Source organism: Neopelma chrysocephalum, unplaced genomic scaffold (genome assembly GCF_003984885.1).
Source record: "Neopelma chrysocephalum unplaced genomic scaffold, ASM398488v2 Primary Assembly neopelma1_102, whole genome shotgun sequence".
Lineage (NCBI taxonomy): Eukaryota > Metazoa > Chordata > Aves > Passeriformes > Pipridae > Neopelma > Neopelma chrysocephalum.
This window is the reverse complement of record NW_020897765.1, coordinates 1,056,736-1,080,212: the sequence shown is the minus strand read 5'-3', so window position 1 is coordinate 1,080,212 and position 23,477 is coordinate 1,056,736. Positions and strand designations below refer to the sequence as shown.

At 38.5% G+C, this 23,477-nt stretch overlaps 1 protein-coding gene across 4 annotated transcripts in view; it reads right to left on the bottom strand.

Moving 5' to 3' along the window:
* The window catches only part of ARHGAP21 (Rho GTPase activating protein 21), a 110,869-nt gene that overhangs the window by 10,947 nt on the left and 76,445 nt on the right, over positions 1 to 23,477 (bottom strand). For 2 of the 4 annotated variants that reach the window (XM_027695723.1, XM_027695724.1), the window contains exons 7-15: positions 21,467 to 21,496; positions 18,015 to 19,959; positions 4,076 to 4,234; positions 3,820 to 3,922; positions 3,695 to 3,731; positions 3,108 to 3,233; positions 2,022 to 2,306; positions 852 to 916; positions 623 to 771 (exon numbers count right to left, since the gene is read on the bottom strand). In XM_027695723.1, coding sequence (XP_027551524.1) covers positions 623 to 771; positions 852 to 916; positions 2,022 to 2,306; positions 3,108 to 3,233; positions 3,695 to 3,731; positions 3,820 to 3,922; positions 4,076 to 4,234; positions 18,015 to 19,959; positions 21,467 to 21,496 — 2,899 coding nt within the window. The remainder of the gene's footprint in view (positions 1 to 622; positions 772 to 851; positions 917 to 2,021; positions 2,307 to 3,107; positions 3,234 to 3,694; positions 3,732 to 3,819; positions 3,923 to 4,075; positions 4,235 to 18,014; positions 19,960 to 21,466; positions 21,497 to 23,477) is intronic. The other 2 variants (XM_027695726.1, XM_027695727.1) reach the window with 2 other exon arrangements.

Genomic DNA, 23,477 nt, shown 5'->3' with positions numbered 1-23,477 from the left:
TGTGACATTATTTGATGAAGTTCAGACACTGATTCAAGTTTGCAGTGCCAGCTCACTGGACATTTTTAGAACTCAGCAGGCAGTAATTTTGTTCTGAAAAAGAAAACATAGTTTCACTCCTGCATTTTAAAGATTAAGACAATGAAAAAGTCTGTTCTTCTTTACTTTTAAAACACTTCAGTAAAAAACTTTGGTTTCTTAAGAGCATATTTGAAATACAAATTTACCTTATCACTTCCAAGTCAGCTGGAGACAAAAGTATGGATTACACACAAAATTATTTCCAAAGCTTGGCAAAATTTTGCTCACAAGAAGCTTAACACCTGTATTTTACTACTGTTAACACTACATGGAGCTGTAAGGGGAAAAAAAACCCCAAACTCTCTTGAAAAGGGACCAAAATAAAAAGCTTCAGGGATCTGAGAAGATCTGAAACGTATCTTAAGGTAACGTCTAAATGAAGTGGTTACAAGAAATGAGTGATTAGAGTCGCAGCTTAAAAAATCCTATCTAATACTTGGCTTGCATTTGAATTCATGAATTCAAAAAAACTGAGAAGGACACCTCGATGGCCTTGCACTAGGGCAGTAAGGAACTAAAGAAATACATAAAACATACAGACCTTTAGTGAGAAGCTTCCTTTCAGACTCATCCTTCGGAGAATGTGGACTCTGAGTCCTCTGTTCTGCTTTAGTTCCAAGTAGAGTCTGTCTGATACTTAGACTCTGGCGAGGTGTTTTGGGAGATGGCTCTGTTTTGCTGCTTGAAGAACTAAACAAGATATATCACTTCAGTAAAAAGATCTAGAGAAGAACTCTACAAAAACTACTAGCAACAAAAAATTCACCTACCTCATCATTGTAGAGTATTCTTTAATCCTTCGACTAATTAGATCTCTACTAGTAACACCAGTATCCTATAAAATGAATTGAGAACTACTTTAGTCTTATAAAACAGAAAAAAATACTTTTTTTCTTTCAGAATATGATTAACTCTTCCAGTCACCAAATGCATATATAAAAAAAAAAAATCAACATTTCAGTTCATTTAAAAAAAGCAAGCCTATAACCAAACCAAACATACTAACAGGCAGTCCTTGAGAACATTTAAAAACCATTAGAAAACTAAAGCGAGTAATTACAAATTAAGTACTGATATTTAGACTTTTTTTTTTCAAAGCAATATAATCAAATTAAATCCTCTTAAAATGAAAGTAAGTTTAAATAGAAAAACACAAGTCAACACATACTACTATGAAAAATCCAGTCCTATGTGCACAGTACTTATATAACTAATTGCTATTACAAGTAGAGCTGAAACAGCCATGACTTCAAATGTGCTTTTATCCATTTATGTAATAAGGCTTATTAAGCCATTTTCCTTTGGATAATTATTTAGGATATGAGCAGATGTGCATGACCACAGAAAGGAAAATATTCCTCTGTTGCTCATCACTGCAATGAAAATGCACTGAGGACAATATTGGGACAGATATTGATACCTTATGTACAATAGCATATGTTTGCCTTTTCCAATTAGCATTAACTTAATTCACAGAAACATCAGCATTTAATCAGAGGAACAGGCATCCTTCAAAGTCTCACTTTTTAACTACTGAGAAACTTGTCCCGCTGTACTAATGCACACAACACTTTGCAACTTAAGTCTGAAGAGAGACCACACTGGTACTAAACCTGCAATTATCTTTTACAAAATATTAGGGACTTTTTTTAGAAGATCAGTTTAATATAAAGTGTATCTTTAGTCAAATCAGAAATTACATTAATTATTTCAAAATTCTCTTCTCTGGTATGACTATGTCTGCCTTTTTTTAAACTCCATTTATTTACTCAGTTACCTTGCCTTTCACCTCATTTTCTTGTATGTTCCTGTACACATTTTGGTCTATTGGTTGATTACAAATTATTTCTTCTGATCAAATACTAATTATAAGAAAACACAATAAATTTTTAATTAAAAGACAAGAACTAAGTCTTCTTCATTATGTATCATATGATTACCTCATCATTTAAATTGCTGTTGTCTTGTATTGCTTTAATCCATGCTAACATATTATCTCTGTCCTCAGCTTGAAACAGATACTCGCAGTCTGATGTGGTGAGTCTAAATACATTTTTCCTCTTGGTTTCACAGTACGAGATGTCTATCAAACAAGCATTGATGCTTATAGGTTGTTCTTCCTCAGACAGGGTCACTTGTTCCTTTTTATCTTTGTACAAATAAAGTGAATGACCTCGAAGAACAACATACAATTGCTTCCATGGCCGAATGCTCCCACCAACTCGCTGAAAAACACCAACTGAGATGTTAGTTTGCTTATTTGTTACAGTGGATGTTTGAGGACTATAAAAAGTCTACAGAAGTTTTAAAAAGAAAGACTAACCACCTATCTACACCATTCTTAAGAGTGCTGGCAGAAAGACTACACAAACATGGGATTCACTAATTGCTCTCTGTTAGAGGAGTGAATTGTTCAATAACCTGCCCTCCCAGACCACCCATTAGGTGTGACTTTACACATGAGAGTAGCAAGAAACCGAATGTGACTACAATTTCAGAGAGGCATTAATACAAATACAGTAAGAAATATTTAGGGGACTCTTACCCATGCCTTTTAAACTGCCTACAAGTCAGACTGACATATTCACACCACTGCAATTCCAGACTCCCAACTGTCCTTAAGTGTTAGCCTACATTTGTGCAGAAGGTTAATTTGAACACAACTCCCTACCATTCACAACAACGACAGCCTTTTTTCTTTATTAGCAAAGAGGAAAAAACCCCCACAAACTACAAGTACCAAGGGACTGATTTTTACTACTTAATTAATCACTAGGAATTAGTTTACTTCACAGATGCTTTGAAATGTAAAATTAGAACAGTTTTAGAAAGCAGTCTGTAAAAGAAGCTGAGGAACTGACTGAGGTCGATGTTCTAGCAGGTCTAATATTTTGCCAATCTTATTGATGCATTTATTACCCCCCAAAAAATCAAAAAAGCAAACCAGGAAGGCTTCAAGTTTCTTATCTTGGTTTTTCACCAGCTTAGTATTTGTCCCAGGTTAAAAACCCAAACACAACAGGTACCTTTCCTTTGTCTGTAACAAGCTGACGAAAATGGAGCCATCCTTCCTTTGAGGCATCACCAAACACCTCTGAAGAAGAATCTTTTCGGGAACCAGAGTCTTCTGAAGACTTCTGGCTGTCTGGGACCTAGAGAAAACATCACAGAAAGAACCCCACAATGTACTTCTAAACACACTTCTCTAAGTACCTAGGTTCAAGATGTTTCTCACTTTAAAAATGCCCCCAGGAATATCCTTCTGGGAAAACATAATTTCTAAAGTTTCCATACATCAATAGTGACTTTACACATCCCAAGACTACTTTGAGAAACTTGTGGAGTCTTAAACTCTCATTAGTATGTTTTCACAAAAGCCCATCATACATATGCTTTGTTTACAGAGACTGAGGAAAATGAAAACCAAGGACCATGTGATGAGTCTAGAAAAAGAGACCATGTTCATTTATGCAAAGCATACAGCTGAACAATTTGATGAGTAGCAATTCCAATAAACTTCATGTCTGTTTAACACATCATTTTGAATAATGGAGGTGTATAATTCATACAACTTGTGTAACATTTACAAGTTGCTGTATACATATTTACCTACCTTAATCCCCTTTAGACTAGATACATGCTTAATGGATCTGTTGGGAGAAAAACAAATGTTACAATGAGATTTTACACACTTCAAAAATAGATGTCCAAATTAACTGATATTTTTCATGAACTCACGATTTTCCCTCTTCTCTGTAGTCATCCAGTCCTTCATCATACGACTTCGATCTCTCAGTTTTTGCGGCAGGCTGGCTATCGAGAACACTAGGCCGCATGGATTCTACAAACGAATAGAAATTTTTGAGTGTGTAGGAACCTGAATGACATTTTAGCAATTTATTTCAAGCAAGAAAGAGTTTACAATTTTCACTCCCATTCTCCAGAGTGTGAAAGGAAAAAGTTGCAAGAGAAAAAGAACGAAATCAACGCTCACCATGATCATGTGAAAGCTGTCGCCGAATTAAAGGGATTGGAGATGTGGGACTGGGAGGAACAGTTGTTATAGCTGGTGCTTGAGAAGCAGATGCAGAAATAACAGCAGAAGCAGGAATGTGTGCAATATCATGGTCAATACTAGGACTAGTCGGTTCATCTACAAAGGTAATATGTCATATATTAACATATTAAATGCATTAATCAAATGCTCAAACCAAATAGCTGTCTGAACTTCTCATTATTGGGATATCAATATCTTACACATGAAGTCATTCTAACAAACGTAAGAGTCCAATTAGTTCACACTGTCAAATGTCCTCTTTTTTTTTTTTCATGAAGAGAAGCCTGTTTCATTTTGTAGGGATGTTAACTGTGCATTAGAAATAAAGGCAAAAACCATAGATTTTGTTGTGTGCAAAAGAAACAGGAATTATTTGCTAATCTCTCGTAATTTTATTTTCGAGTATTTCTGTTTATATGTATAAGCGAAACCCACATTTATTATATCAGTAAGTCTGACCTCAAGAGACAGATAACTACAATAAAATACAGGCAGACTAACAGAAGCCATTTGGTTTAAACGAGTGTTCAAATAAAAAAAGCCAAGTCACAAGCAAACAAAAAGAGCATTTTAAACAGCTATCTAGCATCCAAGGAACCAATCCCCCCATCCTCCGTACATTCAAATAATGAAGCAAGTATCCACACTTTTAAAAGATGGGACTACTACATACCAAGCAGTTCTTCCACTAATTGTTCATACAAACGATTGCATGCCATACATGCCCAGCACCTCTCAGTCTCAAAAGCCACAAGGGTCATCATGAAAGATTCCAGAAAGCTTTAAGCATTTCTAGTATTTAACATGTTTCTTACAAGATGGAAGAAGCCAAAAGATGCATTTTCAATCATTTTGAGAAAACAGCCATAAGATCTTCCAGAACACATTCCTAATACTAGAAAAATAATTCTACTTCATGCTCTGGTAGAAGAGGGAATGGAAAAGAAAAAAAAAATCAAGTCACGAGCAGGGGCTGAACTGTACTGCCGTAATGAATATGAATGTACCCTAGGTGCTAAGAATTGTAATATGCAGAGCTACTGAAAAGCCTATTGAAATCAATGAACACTCACAGACAGAGGTTTATTCTTTGCTTTGTGCGAACACAACTGCGTGTGCTGCATTGTGCTTTTCCAACAGTCACTAACAGTTCTGTTAAGGCAGCACTTGTACCATCAAAATTTGGCAATGTACATTTAAAACACAGCAATAAACAAAGTGCAGGAAGGTTTAGCAATAACACCCCTCTAAATTGTCTGTGGTGGAAAATGTAAAAATTTTTGAAGTTAAAAAAGCATATCCAAAAAAACCCATCTGTAAACTAGAAACATTAATAGAAAGAGAAAGCAAAAGAATTCACACCAAACCGTGATGCTACAATTTAAAAATCTGCATGTTTTACCTGCATCCACAGTGATAAATTAGAAACATTTACAAATCACTTCTCTACAGAAACTAGAAGACAGGAAGAACCTCAGCTACACTTCCATTTCAAAACCACAACAGCTCAATGTCCTGTTGTCTTTTTACATCTACACTTCCCTGCAGCAAACCCTGAAACACACTAAGGTTGACTAAGGAATATAACCACTGGCTGTACAATTGACTGGAAGTCAACTGGAAGTGTTCAGGTTTGTTATTTATGTTAATAGACATATCTCAAATATCACAGTCTCTACTCCCAAAAATTATAAAAACACTAGTGGTTAAAATAGATCTGTGCAAGCTGTGAACACAAACATGTTTGGCAACACTATACAATTTCTCACAACACTTAAATCCAAGAATTCAGATGAGAAAAACCAGCTTTTAAGTCCCTGAAAGCAACAATAATTATTCATATCATTATTACTTCACAGTGCATCTAATCCCCAGATGAATCAAAACAATTGATTTTGGAAATAGGCAAACTTTACAGGAACTGCAAATGACACTGGTACAGGAGAGGCATAACTGTTCAATCCCTAAAGAGGTTGAAGGTCAGCTAAAGGCAAGCTTTTACATAATATAAAGTGATTACAGAGCAAATAATGATGTACACCATAGGAGTTTCTGCCTATTAACTTAATGCACTAGCAAACTCCACCGCTGCTGTACAGTAAGAGACAAAATCCAAACAACTACATATATCCCTTGTATTTTGATTTTTCTTTCTTCTTAGTACTTGCAATATTTGTCTCCCTTTTCAGTTTCCTTGATTAATTGACATATTTTCATCCCAAAACTCCTTGCACAGCACATGAAAGGATGTGTTTGGCTCACCAATGAAAACAACTGTATCCAAAATGCAGCAAAGCATACAGAACAAACAAGCCAGAGGAGAAGCCCCATAAAATAATTCAGTTTGTGACCTCACAGGTTACTTGTATCTCTTTAAGTATTTGGAACAAAAAGGTCAAAGACTCCATGGAAAACATTATTCTAGGAAGCACTGAAAAACACCTGGCAGACAATGCAGTCATCAGTCACAGCCAGCACAGCTTCACAAGGGCAAAGTCAAACCTCATTTCCTTCTACAATAGGGTAACCCACTTCATTGATCAAGGGAGGCCAGTAGATGTAATCTTTTTGGACCTCAGCAAAGCTTTTATTACTGTCTCTCACAGGATCCTTCTGGACAAAATGTCCAGCACACAGCTGGATAACTGTGTTATGTGATGAGTGAGCAACTGGCTCACAAGTCGGGCACAAAGAATTATAGCAAATGGGGTAACATCAGGATGGCACCCAGTCACTAGTGGGGTTCTGCAGGGCTCCACGCTCATCCCAGTTCTCTTCAACATCTTTATTAATGACCTGGATGCACGACTCGAAGGAATACTAAGGAAGTGTTCCAACAATACTAAATGGGGAGGAGCTGTTGACTCCCTTGAGGGCAGAGAGGCCCTGCAGAGAGACCTCGACAAATCAGAGATGGGCAACACCAACCACATGAAGTTTAACAAGGGTGAGTGCCGGATTTTGCACCTGGGACAGGGCAAGCCCGTTGTATGTATGAACTGGGGAACAAGAGGCTGGAGAGCAGCACCATAAGGAGGGACCTGAGGGTTCTGGTCAATGGCAAGTTGACTATGAGTCAGCAGTGCCCTGGCAGCCAGGAGGGCCAACCATGTCCTGGGGGGCATCAGGCAAAGCATCGCCAGCTGGGTGAGGGAGGGGATTGTCCCGCTCTGCTCTGCACTGGTGAGGCCTCACCTTGAATACTGTGTGCAGTTTTGGGCACCACAATATAAGAAAGGGACTGGAGGGGAAGCCGTATGAGGAACAGCTGAGGTCACTTGGTCTGTTCAGCCTGGAGAAGAAGAGACTGAGAGGAGACCTCATGGTGGTCTTCAACATCCTCATGAGGAGAAGAAGAGGGGCATTTCTTTACTCGTGTGACCAGTGACAGGACTTGAAGAAACGGCACGAAGCTGAGTCAGGGAGGTTTAGGTTGGATATCAGGAAAAGGCTTCTCACCCAGAGGGTGGTTGGGCACTGGAACAGGTTCCTCAGGGAAGTGGTCACAGCACCAAGCCTGACAGAGTTCAAGAAGGTTTTGGACAATGCTCTCAGGCACATGGTGTGATTCTTGGGAGTCCTGCACAGGGCCAGGAATTGGACTCAGTGATCCTGATGGATCCCTATTCTGTGATTCCAGGACTACTTAAAGTTTTACTTTTCATTTGAGAAATGGATACAATCTGTTCTGCATTTTTGTCTAAGAAGCTACCCAAGAGATGGGCCATTGGATACAAGTCAGCACAGTGACAGAGCAGCTCTGGCCAAGGGGGAGATGTCACTTGTAACCTCTGTTTGCACATGAGCATGCAACAGTTGCAACTAATGATTTTCAGGAAGAGCCCTTTACTACAAAAACATTTATGGGAGTAAGACACTGAAAACTTGTAATAAATTGGCAACACAACTCCAACCAGAGTTAACTGATCCTCTAGCTAAAGCAGAGACAAATTCATACATCAAAGTATGTTTATATTGCCGTGCAGCTGGAGATCAGGGACCTACAAAGAGAAGGAGCATCTGTACAGATTGTAGGTGACCTGAAAAATATTAACTGACTCTGCAAAGACACAAATTTATGCAGAATGGGCTCAGAGGCAGATCCAGAGATCTCAAAACAGAAGATTTCATGGGTGAGAAAGCATGACAGAGAGGACATATTATCCCCACTCTGTGGATGAAAAACTAAGAAACAAGTATTAAACAAATATTCAAAGGAACAAAACACAAAAAAAATCCGAAAAAAGCAAAGATCTGTATCATAACCTACTATGCTGCTACAATACAATTTTATCATGATTCAAATAACATTTAATGTCTTTGTTTACACCTGCATCTCCTGGAACAGTTCCTCAAACATTAAGGTTTGAAAGTAATAACCTGAACATGAAAGGGGGCACATTTTGAGAACCTCAAATATAATGTAAATGAATAACAGAATTATTTAGGTGGGAGCAAACCGCAGAAGGTCCTTTGGCCCACCTCCTCCACTGAGCAGGGTTAGTGCTGAATTCAGACCATACTGCTCAGGGCTCTTGTCCAACAAGTGCCAAACAGAGGGGAAGATCTCCCTCAATATCCTGGCTGTGCTCTTTCTTTTTGGTGCAGACCAATATAATGCAAGTCTTCCTCACTCTCACAGTGCCAGTAGCGTTGCAGGAAGTTAAACTATTCCAGGAATAGGACTTTGCACATGTCCTTGAAATCCAAGATGTTCCTATCAGACCACCCCTCTAGGATAAGTCCTCCTGAATATGCCTTCACATGTACTGTCTGCACCCCATACTTTGGTGTTACCAAACTTGATAAGTGCATTTCATGTCCTCTCTAGGTCATCAACATTAAACAAGGTGGATCTGAGGAACACCACCTATAACCAGCCTCCAGGTAGAATATGAACTCTTAGGCACTGCCCTTTATACCCGATGATCCAGTTTTCCTACGTATCCAGCAGTACAGAAACCTGGACTATGGCACAAGGATGGTGCCACAGAAGAGCTCAAAACCCTTGCTAACATCAAGGTTGGTGACCATCTTGTGTTTTCCTCCCATTTCACAGATTTCATCTCACTATAAAAGGCAATCCCATTAGTCAAGCACTTGGTAAATCCATGCTAGCTATTCCAAATGACCTTCTCCTTCCTTTGCCCAGAAACAAGTTCAAAGAGGACCAACTCTATGATTTTCCTAAGGACTGTGATAAAGTCAATTGACTACCTTCCCTGAGCTGTGCTTCTCATAGTTTTTCAAGATGTGTGCACAATTTGCTTTTTTCCAGTTAGCAGGGACTTCTTCCAGTCCTCATGATCCTTCAAAGATGATAGACAGTATCTCTGCAAGGACACTAGCCAACTCTGTCAGCATCTTCAGATGCATTTCGTCCGGTTGGATGGACAGGTATGGGTTGAGCTGCACCAGAGCTCTCTGTTTATCCAAGCTGGTAGAGATTGTTGGGTTTTGGTTGGTTTGTGGTTTCTTTTTTTGGTGGGGGGAGCTGGAGAGAGCAGTATTTAAGGAAATTGTTTAGTTAACTGAATCAAAACATACACATATGGGAAGTAAATTCAGAGACTAAATTTAGTACAGAGACTAACCATCAGGGACGCTTTAACAGAGATTATTAACAGAGAAAGGTGATTTCTCCCTCCAGTCCCCGGGGGTTCAGATTGCCAAAGCTTTCTTCACTGGTAATAAAAAATGACTGGAAAAAACTAGCTCCCCAAGGCTAAAGTCATCCTTCACATTTATGTCCATTTGGGCATGGCAGTCTTTCAAGCAATATTTCAACTTGAAAGACCGTAAGAAAGAACTGCATTATTTAATAAATGTATTGCAGACCAGATTACTGTTTAAAACACTAATTGGGCATTTCAATTTAAACAGACAATGTGAATATGTGGCTATAAAACTTAATTCAACAAGTATATATTTTATCAAAAAGACTATTATCTGATTTGAAGATTCAAATCATAAAAATGTAATAGCTGTGTAGGAACACACATTTGAAACAGCTTTAAATTTCACATGAAGAATGTTGAGACAGCATGCACCCTCAGAAATAAAAAAAATTGCTCAACATACAATTTCCCAAACTGCATGCACTGAAGAAGACAACTGTACTGTAAATATTACTGGCTTTCTGAAAATCATATCCATTTCTTGGATTAGGTATGTGTTCAAAGATGCCCTTGTAGGATCTAGCTCAATTTTGGTTACTCATAGATCTTGTGGAATTGTAACTATGATCGATCTTTGTAAAAAGCTCAGCCTTCTGCAGATGGCTAGAGAGGCAGTTCATATTGCTTTCTGTCTCCAAAGCAAAGGGCTATAAGAGTCATTAAAAACATTATCTTCATTCAACTGAGGCACAGATGTGAAGGTTTCTATCTATGGACCAGATCTCCCTTCCTTAAGAGAGATAGGAAGAGGATCCTCATCCACACACAGGCAAGGGAGTTAAAAAAAAAAGTCTATCTCCAAGGAAACCCCAGAAGAAGATGAATTTAGGGCAAACACAGACGTACTAATACAGACCACTTTTCTTAACAGCTTGTCAGTAAGACAATCAAATAAAAATACCATTTATGCAATTTCACCTCAATAGTGAGAAGGTCGGAAGTAACCAATAAAACGAAAATGAATTGTTCAATCAAAAATAAACTACATGGAACTGACTCTGCTATCAAACAAGATAGCACAAGGATTAATAAATACCCCACTGTAGGGACTTCTTGTTACAAATCTTACAGTACAAGCTGCTGCATCTTATAATTCAACTTGCAATGGTAAAAGCTCCAGTAAGTACAGACTTCCAAAGGGGAAACACATGATTTGGAAAGAAGATACACTACTGCCTGGATTCCTCAGGACCTGTGTTATCTTATTATTTCAAAAGAACCTTTAAAAATATATTTCTGTTAGTTAAGTACTTCCAGCACTGACAGCGCTGCCTTTACAAAGAACTTCCTCATATATCTACTTTACGTAATTATCCTCGTGTGGCCCAAAGAATAGAATGGAAACATGTCTGCATGCTGAGCACATTCATTTCTCTAAGCCCCAGAAACACAGGACTGGAACAAGCCTCCTGAATCATCAAATCCAGTCCTCTGCTAATGTGTTCATGTAAATAATATGTTTGTTATACTGACTGAGTTTCACACAAACAGAAAAGACTTCCCAAGGTTATTCTTCATGTGAGACTATTCTGAAAACCTCATCTTTGACAGTCTATTGGGTATTTCAGTGTTAAACAAATGTATAACTATCTTTCTATACAAAGCAATTTTAAAGGTTCCTGCCTGTAGTATTACACCAACAAAAAAGTGCAATTTCCAACATACTTTTTTTTTTTGCCAAAAACCCTGATAGCATGCCCTTATTACCTGAAATTATCATTTGAAGTTATAATGATCCAGTAAGGATGATTTATGCTTTGAAAATATTATTCATTATCACACAAATCTGATGCTTCTATTCAATTAAAACTCTTCTATATGTCACAAATTATTGCTCCCAATTTTAAGTTTTAATTAAAAAAATATTTTTGAGTTACAAAAGCATTTAAATGGTATTTATAACACTAATTTGTAATTTTGTGTTTTGGGTACTATACTTCAGAATACCACAATGATTTAAAAACTGTTCTTTGGATAAGAAACACTGCAATTTTCAGCCTGAAGTAATAGTGATTTGGCAGGTCACACTGTAAAACCCTGGAAAAAAAATTGGAGGCTGATGCTTATCTTAGAAACACTGATGACATGTTAAAAGCTGTGCCAATGCTATCACTATAATATAAGAAATAGTCCTCAAAAATGAACATCTGTCAGCTCTAATCTCTACTGCAATTGCATTTATATTTTCATCGTTTGGAATAGCTAGGCAGCAACTTGTAGGAAAGAAAATTATCACAATAGCCGAAGATTTTCATTTACATCTTGACTGCTAACAGTTTTTTCTAAAATTAAAGTTTCCTTAAAACACACCATATCAACCATCTGTATTCAGGCACCATTTGCCCTTAAGGTATCCACACATTTGGGGTTGACAAGCCTCAATCTCTGCTGGAGAAGTCTGAGGTTTTGAATTTCTCTCTGTCTGATGTCTATTTCCTCTCATGAAGAAAAAAAGAATAAGTACATTCTTTCAAATGTTTCGTTACTGCATATGAGAATAATTCTGCTTACTTCCCCTACCTTTTGTCTATTCATACCATCATAACCCTTTTCATGGTGTGTGTGCAAGTGTATCAATTTATTTTCTTGTTTCAATTGCATTCAATGTCTGCGTATTCACAATGTCATCTTCCAAACCTAAAGAGCCTGCAGAGAGAGGCATACAGATATAGAAGGAGGACAGAAAAGGTAAGGCATATACTTCACTAAGAAAGGACAGTACAGTCATTACACTTTCAAAAAAGTACTTGGAGTTATGTACGTGACTTCTTGCTTTTGAAAACTAGCGTGAAGATCAGCTCTTAAAGCAAGATGAACAGCAGAACCTGCCTGATTACTAGCACAGAAATTGCTATGGTAGTTTGCCTGCACTAAGGGTACAAACAATACAGAAATTTATTGCAAGGATGGTGAGGCACTGGAACAGGTTGCCCAGAGAAGCTGTGGATGCCCCATCCCTGGAAGTGTTGAAGGCCAAGTTGGCTGCAGCTTTGATCAACTTGGTCTAGTGGAAGGTGTCCAAGCCCATGGGCAAGGGGGTTGGAACAGTCTTTAAGGACCCTTCCAAACCCCCTCTGTTCTATGACTCTATGATATAAACATAGACAGTTTTTAGAAAAACACACACACAAAGTGAACAAATACCATATAGTTTAAGCTGTGAAACTCCGGGCAAATCTTTATTTAAATCAATCAAGGTATTGGATAACAAAATTTTACTCTAATACAAAAGAGAATAGAGAAATTCATGGAGCACTTAAAATCATATTAGGCTTCGAGATGTTGTAAAGTGCAAACGGTTGGAGAATAGAAAGTACCAACATTAAGTGTCACATATCCTTGTCCTGTTCTTATACCTTTCCTTAGATATAATTTTCAGTCAGAGAGAGAACACTCTTTTTTTTTTTTTTTTTTTTTAAACAGTATTTTGGTGTTATCAGAATCTGGTCAAATATTTTTATCTGGTTAATTTTCTTTCCATTACTCACAAATTAATAGGGTAGTGAAGTGACCTATAATTTTTCTAGGGTAAGGATGTACTAAATATTTTCAAAATGGGATCACACCTCTGAGGAAAAGTCTTTGTACTTCTCTGATGCTACTACATGCCTAAGAGAAAAGCTCTATAATAGAATGATTATCAACTTGTTTTATTTCTAAAAAAATTTAAACTTCAAGATGATATTTATTTAGGTTAAGGTTTTTAAAACATATCCATTTAAAATTCATTTTCATGTGACAACCCACTGTGAAGCTGGAAAGAACATCCACCCAATAGTACTGGCCAAAGCACTAAGCTGCACTGGCAGTCAGACATGCTGCAACCAGGTTAAGTATTGAAGAAGTATCTCTATTTCACTCCTATGGGTAGTTCATTCAACTCAGTAAGGGAGTTGGATTATCCTTTTTTTTGCATTGCTTTCTACTCTACAGTAAATAGTGTAAGAAGTAAAAAAATATTTCCAACCTTGCTGCAAGTCTCAGACACACACACTAGACATCTCTAAGAAATGTATTAAAAGAACTATATTCTGAATCAACCTTTTCTCTGTGGTTACAAAAACCACAGAATCATAGAATGGTTTAGGTTGGAAGGGACCCAATATCCCTCTTGTGGGCAGAGACACCTTTGACTAGACCAGGCTGATCAAAGTTCCATCCAACCTGGCCTTAAACACTTTCATGGATGGGGCATCCACAACTTCTCTGGGCAACCTGTTCCAGTGCCTCATCACCCTCACAGTACAGAATTTCTTCTTAACCTCTAATCTAAACCTACCCTCTTTCAGTTTGAAGCCGTTGCCCCCCTGTCCTATCACTACATGCTCTTGTAAAAAGTCTCTCTCCATCTTCCTTGTAGGCTCCCTTCAGGTACTGGAAGGCCACAATTAGGTCACCCAAAGCCTTCTCCAGGCTGAACAAATCCAATTCTCTCAGCCTTTACTCATAGCAGAGGTGCTCCATCCCTCTAATAATCATCTTAGTGTTCCTCCTCTGGACTCACTCCAACAGGTCTATGTCCTTTCTGTGCTGGGGACCACAGAGCTGGATGCAGCACTGCAGCTGGAGTCTCATCAGAGCGGAGTAGAGGGGCAGAATCACCTCCCTCACCCTGCTGGCCACACTGCTTTTGATGCAGCTTTCAGGGCTGTGAGCACACACTGCCGGCTCATGTCCAGCCTTCTCATCAACCAGCACCTTCAAGTCCTTCTCAGCAGGGCTGCTCTCAATCTGTTCATCCCCCAGCCTGGATTGATACCGGGGGTTGCCTCAACCCAGGTGCAGCACCTTGCGCTTGGTCTTGTTAAACCTCATGAGATTCCCATGGGTCCACTTCTTGAGCTTGTCCAGGTCCCTCTGGATGACACCTTCAGGTGTGGCAACTGCATCACTCAAGCTTGCAAATCTGCTAAGGGTTTCTTATCTTACTCACTGTCTTGTCATTAATGAAGATATTAAATAACACTGGCTGCAGTAAAAACCCCTGAGGGGCACCACTTGTCACTGATGTCTATCAGGATGTTAAGCAGCATTTTAATTTCCATTCCAGTAAAAGTAAACACATCCAAAATTACCCAGTAGATCAGAAATTTATCATCATTTGCTGTTCTCTAACACAGAAATTGTGTTTACGAGCCTGAAAAATGCACATTAAACACCACAATTGCTAATATAGTCACTGACAAAGAAAATGGTATTTTTATTAGGCTAGAGATCAGATGAGAGACCATTTCTGGGTAAAAGAGGAAACTGTCACTAGACTAACTGGTATAGTTTGAAACAATAAAGAGAATTTCAAGACCAGAATCTTTCAATGGACCTGAAATAAAAACAGCAGCTTTCTCAGCTAACCACAATACCCTGCATGTAGTAGCACATGGGGAGTACTGAAGTCTGCAATACCAGAGTATGTTTATCTGTAAAGTCAGGCAGCTTTGTCACCCCCCAAGAACATCTGCTTATCAGAAGAAGAGTTTGAGCACAGAGTATCTTGCCTAATTTTTTAAAATAAATCCATTTTCCCCATAAAAGACATCACATCTACCTACTAGGTTTGGTCTGAACAAATCTCTCATTTCTATTAGCAAATGAAACCCAAAATTTAACCTCCCTGCTTCTGAACTGCCTTTTGTGAAAGGACTAGTGTCAAAAGGCAGTTCTTCAGTAACCCACCATGATCTGTGCAAGAATTTGCCGTAAGAAATCTTAACACAAACTCTGCTTGAATTTCTGTTTGTGGTGCAAGGCACTGTGCTACTTAGCAAGAGCTAAAATCATCCTGATGTTGTGCTGTTCTCAGGAGCAGGTTAGTCACAAAACACTGCTGCAGAAGCCAAATGTTCCTGGTTGAATTTCTACCAAAATATGGTGTGGTCATATCTACTAACTTTTAATGAGCAGAGTGGTAACAAAAATACACACACCACAAAGTAAGTAAAACGGTAACAACATGTAAGCTTGGAATCATAGTGACTTTCCATCAGAAGAGTTAAAAAGCCTTTAACTGAGTTTCAAAGCAGATCTAGGGTTTTATCTGCCTGATTAAGTAAGGCTTTTAACAAGTAAATCTGTAATTAGGCATAATGATAGCGGAACAAGTAAAGTTAGAATAATGCATATTAATTCTAACTTGGGAAGAGGTCCACTTTTAACAGCATTTCATGGTCTTCCTATTCACAGAGGGTTATTTCCTCTTCAAGGTGCTGGAACTGTGGAAGATTTCCCACAGCACCTGTACCAGCACAAGAATTTCTTGCTAGGAAGACAGTCACAAGTACCATACTGGCTCAGATTGTGCCTCGGCTTCAGGAGCACCAGTTTTTAGGATTTCTGGAACATTCAGGAGGTTTCATTCCAAGAGGTTCATAAGAATTCAATCCCACATGGTATTATCCAAGAGGCTGCAATGGAGAGTTATGATTTTGTTTCTTTTGAACTGCTCAGTTGTTACCAAAATGTAGTGCAATTGACATATTTAAGGCTTCTTTGAACTTCAGTCAACACATTTCTCTATAATATGGAAGCAAGTCACATGAGTAGGAGTTCACAGCAAATCTTTGTCGAAAATCAAGATAGGAGATGGTGTTGAAAAGGTTGGGCTTGACTTTACTGATCTTGATCTGACCTTTACGTGACATTTCAACTGTACAGGATTAGAAAACTCCCAGCAAACACTGTACATAACTAAATCAAGAGCCCAACACTGATTTTAGGTAGTATTAAAAAATCCTGCACAAAGATTAGTTACATGCCTTACAAACTTGTGCTAATCCTCAAAGAAAGGCTGACAGGGTCTAAAGAAGAATACAAAATTACACTGGATACTGATGCACCCAGTAACAACAATGAAAAAAAAAAATCTATACAACTCCCGTTCAAAAAGGAAAACCCAACATAAAAACCATCTGCTAGCTCACAAAGCATTTTTTAGTATCTTAACAGCATTCTGTCACAAGAACAGAATTACTGTATCTTTTGTATGATTTCTGTTCTTCAATGAACACAAAGCTTCTTCACTATTTTTTGGTTATTCACTTTCAGCTAGTAGCAGATATGATAGATAACACTAGGGGGAAAAAAAAATCCCTGCTGCAGATCCACAACAGAAGACAATTACGGTAAAACAACGTATCTGTAACTCCCTTAACCTAAAGTGTAAAGAACATGGATCATTATTTTTCACATACTTGAGTTGCAGAATCAAAATTCAGTGTTTTCTAAGCATTTCTTATACTAAATTCAAGAGCACAGAGTCAGGTAACAATCAACTCGTGTGGAAAATGATCCACAGACATCCAGACTCCAAAGGATTAAATCAGCCACAACAAAAGAAAATCCAACCCAACAACAACAACAGCACGGCAAAGACAATAGTGGCATTGACTACTTGAGTAGAACAGAAATGCTCTGCCACTGCAACTCCCTCTTCAGCAGAAGACACGAATTCATTATCCAAAATTCAGGGTTTTTTTCTACTATTTACAATCCTTCCCTGAGTTCCTCTTCTAAACTATCTCAAAAGATCTCAGCCCCTGTCCTATAAGCTCTCTGTAATTCCAACCCTGTGCCACAGCACACCAGTGAATCTTTTTGCCTTCTCAGATTCTGCTTCCACAATCCCTTCCATTCATATCCACATTAGCACCTTGATTTGCAAATCCACTTCCTTTGATTGCTATCCTTTAACCTGAAAGAGCTTTCATCTCTGAGAAAGCTTTCACCATACTTGTTCAGCTGGCAAACGTTTTTTTTCTCCACAAATCACCCTTATATGGATTTGCATCTGTATTCTCTCTTTACTGGATTCAAGATATGTTTTATGCTAGAGAAGTAAAAATATTTGAAAGGTGTTGCAAATGCTAGTTGTTTGCATATGTAACATCAGAACGTTATGTGGAGTGATAGCAAAACGCAGTTATGTAATCAGACTTAGCCAGGAGGTTAAGGAAAACTCTAGAAAAATGTTACATCACTGTAGGCTATTTAACACTCATCTTCTAGGAACCCCAAACAAAACAGAACATTTTTTTTCCTCTACTGAAGAATATTTTTACTTTTACCAACCTAAAATTATTCTAGACGAGAAAAATCCCCCATGCCTCTCAACTTCAGGGTTTACAGGAACAACCTGGCATGGTGTTCTCCACCACCTTTAGCAGAGAAAAGCATTTGATGGACACTGAAATAGTTTAACTCACCAATAAATGGAATAGAAGCCAAAGAGTCACCAGGTGGGCTGGAACCTGATGCTTTCCTTTCCTCTATTCTTTTTATGTGGACTTCTCTCCGAGCATCGTTAGGTAACCAACAGGTAGTGTCCGAGGCTGCCTCTTGGTCATTGACAGCAAGAATGTAGGACTGATGCCTCAAAGGTTGTGGAGTTTGGTGGCCAGAAGGTGATTTGTCCCGCATGACCACTGTGTCTTTGTCATTTCCCTGAACATCTGTTTGCAGACTTTCAGACTCACGGACATCTTCCCTTTCAAAATGAATCTTTTGTCTTATGGAACCATCTACATTGTCAGAGGTAGTTGAACACTCACTTGGCTGAACAAGTTTGGCAGAAGCTGGAGACAGAGAGCAGGGTTGGATGGTTTTACAAGTTTCTGTTTTGTGATCTTGGGCACCTTCTGCTCGGATCCTTGACTGTTGGTTTAAGAGACCGCTCTGATGCAAGTGATTTACTGTTCTTTGGTCTTTGCTGGCAAGAGCATCCAGGCCCTGGTTAAGGGGAATAGATGGTTTTGCTGCATAGGGAGCTGAGTTCTTCAGAGAGCTACTTCTAGAACTTCTGGCTGGTGTGAGACACAATCTCTCTTGTGAAACAGCTGCAGGTTTTGAAACTCCCCCAGGAGTTTGCAAATCTCGAGAAGGCTGTAACATTTTAAAATCTGGTGAAATTTTCTGGAAGTGAGAACCGGGCAGAGAAGCTCTACTACCAGTTCTCCTGTTGTCTGAAATATAAGCACTTGGAGCTACAGGAAAATTTTGACCTCGAAGGGACATATGAAATGCATGCTGTCTAGATCTCTCATAAATACCTCGCCGATCATCTTGTTCAGTAAACCCTGTCCACTTGTAAGTCTTTCTCCTATCTCCATTTGTATCTGCAATCATATTCTCAGAATGGAAGTTTTCTAGCACTTCACCCTGTTTGCTGAGATAATCCCATGACCGAGCCCTGTGATTTCTAGCATTAACTGAAGGCGAAGTTAGAGTATCTTGTGAAGCACTTCGTGGCCACTCTTTCATCAACACAGGATCTTCGAGTCTTTCCTGGGATACACTTCTCTGCCGGATCTGAACAGTCTGTGGAACCCTGTCGTGAGAGGTGCTCCTGCGCCGTACCTGAGAAGCAGTGCGGTTTGGCACCACTTGATTATAATCAGTTGTATTCTGAGAAGCTGCTCTTAAGCTATCTAACCTTTCCTGTATTGTTCGGGAGCCATACATGTGCATGCGCCTGTTATCAATGTATTCTTTGTAAGTTTTGTAGGTCTTCCAGTCTATGTGCTGGTGGGAGGTTGGAGAACTGTAATGATTAGTAGAGACTGAGGGTGAGTCTGTGGCTTGAGTAAGAGGTCTAGTGCTTGGGATTCCTTCTGGACATACTACATAATTTGAAGCTTTACTTACTGCTCCAGTTGTATCAACTGGCCTTGTTATTGGAGTCTGGGGAAGTACAATGGCAGGGGACACTGAAGATGATGGTGATGTGGTCCGTGCTTTCAGATTGGTTTGATCTTTTAAGCTGTATCTTACTTCCTCTGTCCTGTGTGAGGGACCAGCATGATTATTTCTACTAGATGGCAAATCTACAGCCTTCTCAGAAGGCACAATAACAGTCCTTACAGTTTCATTGCAAACGCACACGGCTGTATTTGATTTTGCAATGTCTGTTGGTGATGGAGGCACTTGTATTTCCATTCTGTAGGCCCTCTCTGGCTGTGTCAATGCTCGTACTGGTCTGTTGACTTGCTGTTTCCCCAGTGAGAAGTCAGAAGAAAGCTTGTCTGCAGCTTGTGCCTTAACAGAAGCTGTGGATGTCAGACGCGGGTAACATATTGGCGGTGGTTCAGGTATGTTGTGGGCATTACCACTGTAGGCTTCGTTGCCTTTCAGGTAGGCATCTTGGGAATACGCCTGTGGAGAGAGGATTAAGTGAGTATTCAGTAGTGAGGGAGACAGAAAAGTTCCTCATCCAGTATTTGCATGATCAATCTTCAAGAGAGGGAATACAAGTTTAAAATTCACACTATCTCTAATTTTAGACAAAATGTTAGTTAAAAAGATAAAAACAGCATTCCATCCCCTTAGTGATGGGGGAACAAGAAACAGAACAAGCAAAATCATTACATATATTCCCTCCCTCATTTAAAAAACTCAACTGATGACCAATTCCAGGAAATACTGCAGGTAGGGCACTGAGGCAGGTTTCTCAAAATCCCTGAACACAAAACACAGTATTTTTCTCCCCCTTAATTTTGCTTTCTAATATGATGCTTCATACATTCTTCCCATTTAAGCTTCACATTGTCAGAAACCAGAATTTCACAGCAATTAATAGGTTAAAATGCTGCATAAGAAATTCAACCAGAACTAGAAAATTCTCTATTCACTTAGTGTATAAAACAACTCTGTTCACTTAATGTAGTACATATGAAAAGTACACACACTCCTCTAAGATATCTTCTACATAAAAGCTACTGTTCCTAAACATATAATGAATAAATTAAAGCAGTAACATATTTGTTGTGAGCCAAAACCCTATAAGTCATCTTACATTTTACAGGAGACAGCAAGTACATAGAACACAAATCTTACTGCAAAAATATTAATGATATTTAACATTTTTAACTTCAAGGAACAAACAGTAAGAAAATTCATACATATCCACTACTGTCCACACACTACTGAAATACAAACTGAAATTCTCAAATTGATTTCCTCAGTGCACTTTGCATCTTTACGCATAAGAGCCTGACTCCTGAGAAAAAAAGGTTATATTACACTTAGTATGTTTCTGCAGCATTTTAGAAAAGCAGCATTTGTCATTGTGAAATTAACAGAACATCCAAAATAATAAATCAATGAGAAGCATACAGCATACTTAAAGAATATCCCATTATTGAAAACTTCAGCATGACTTCGCTCAGTTTGAACATAATGCAATAAAGAGCCAATGCAGAGCCTGCCAGTATAGCAGAAGATTAAAATAATTTCTCAGGGCTTTTACACGCTTAGGCGTGGTATCATATCACAGCATTTCCTGTCCAAATCATAACATGCTCAATTCCAGAATATCAATGTGCTCTGTCTTAACACGAGACAGATTATAAAAGCCCAAGAGCAGCCATAAAATTAATACAGAGCAAAGTACAGAGGAGGGCGAGGCATTTACAATACTGCTGCAATGTTACAACAAGCATTAGTGAAGTGCAAAATATTAAAGCACACCGGGAGAAAAATGGACCAAATAACACAGGCACAAACCACAAATCAAGAGATTAGCATTATGAAGAAAATTCAGCTGAGACTATCTAGCTCATTTCCAACAAACTTGCTGTTTCATATTCTTGCTTCTCACAAATCATTAAGCAAAACATGCCTTACAAAACCATCAGAGAAATGGCTACTGTACATTTCTTACCAGTGCTGTGACATCCTTTGTAAACTGCAGCTGGCAGAAAACAGGAAAACACAGTAAAAGCTGCTTACAGATGTAAAGACAGAATTATCTTGTCAAATTGATGTTGACTACAGCAAGCTAAAAATACAACTACACTGATTTCACTGGAAGGTACCAACAGATGTAAAGGGCAGTAGAGCATAAAAAATAACTTCACCCTCCTTGCAAGCATGTCCACTCAGCCTTTTATTTGCTCCTTGCATTTATCCTGTACCTTTACAGAAAGCAAAATACATTTGTGCCATTTTGCCTTGGTGCATCCCTACAGCTGCCTGCAGAGAGCTCTGGCTCTATGCAACAAGACTTCCCTTCCACTACAGCAACATTACTGTCTCTCGTTTCCCCTGGGCTGCTCCCATCTCTGCTTCCTGGTGACGAAACAACGGCTTTATTATGCACTTAAAACAGCACGCCCCTTCCCCACATATATCTGAACATGACCACAAGCTGTCAGCTGACTGCAGCTGCTTTCACGCTGTACATCTGAAATTAGAGGAATGATGCTGCAGAAACATCATCTACTCACATGATTTGTATTTTTTTTCCTCCACTCATAGTAAAAATCAAGCCAAGCTTCCACTGGCACATTTAATGGAGGGAAGGAACACACAAAGATAAATATTTCTAAATCTTTAAATAAATGGCTATTTAAAATCTTGATGGTCTGCAAGAATTTTTAAAAAAATTGGAAGAGATACTGAAGACCCAGAAAACGGATTGAGTGAGATACTACTGGCATGCAGGACAAACAAAACCAATCACCCTCTCCACTAGAAAACAATTATCAATTTATACAGCTCATAAAACAGCTGATATCCCACCTTTGCTGGGATACGCACACATTACACCAACAGCAAATACACCACATTTATATTTTTGTAAAACATTCCCCTGACAAACAATGCTTCATTTGACTTTGACAGCAGAAAGGTTAGATTCCAAAACTGGTGTGATCTGATCGTAGCTGAAGACTACAGATGAGTATAAAAATTAGTTCTCAGCCCTTGACAAAATTTATCACAGATATTAAAACACCACCTTCAAAAGACAACATTCTCACAGGGTCCAAAATGAGATCAGCTTGAATTTCTCCCCCAATAAAGAGTATATTTCCATGATTGCAGGTATATCCAGACAGACAGACAGACTGACAGTTCTGTGTAAGAGTTACTGAAAAAAAGGTTTTGATGATGGAAAGTGTATTTCTCCTTTCAACCTCATTTCACCTACTTCCCAAAGAAACACTGAAACAAAGCTGAACATCCTTCCACGAAAGAGGATGCTTTTAAATGGGACTGTGATGTTTCCATAAAGAATATTACATACCTTTGTTTCATAATTCTGACTAAGGGCCGACAGAGAAATAATGCAAATCACAAAGAAATGCATGGATCCGTTCTGAATGTCACGCTGAATTATGCATTATCAGTTTATATTTTACTATGAAATATTTTAATTACTTTAAGCAGAAAGTGATGGTTAAGTTTTTAGACATTTAGAGGCTAAAAAATGTGAAATACACCAATATATTTTTTAGTTCATACACTGTTTTGACACAACGCAGTTTGCAATTATAAAACACAGCTTGAATATTACTCTATTCTCCCTTTAGCTTCTCAAAGGATATATTATGTGAAAATGCTACTCTTACCTCTAAGTGATTGCAACAAATTATATACTCATAAAAATGTCGTTACAGTATGGCCTAAATTTAAGTCTTTAAAAAGTCTCAAACCAAAAAAAAGACTTGCAACTTAAAACTTTTTTAATATCCAGATCAGTGATGTTCCTGAATCAGACACCAGCCAACCCACTTGAATTCCTACAGGAATTGGATACTCAGCAGTTATTCAGAAGTCTCAACAGGATCCAAAAGTCAGTCTTGATGTTTTATGAGCTCTCTTCCACCTTCTCAAAACAACAACAATTATGGAAAGCTTACCATACAAATGCAACAATTTAGAGTGACATT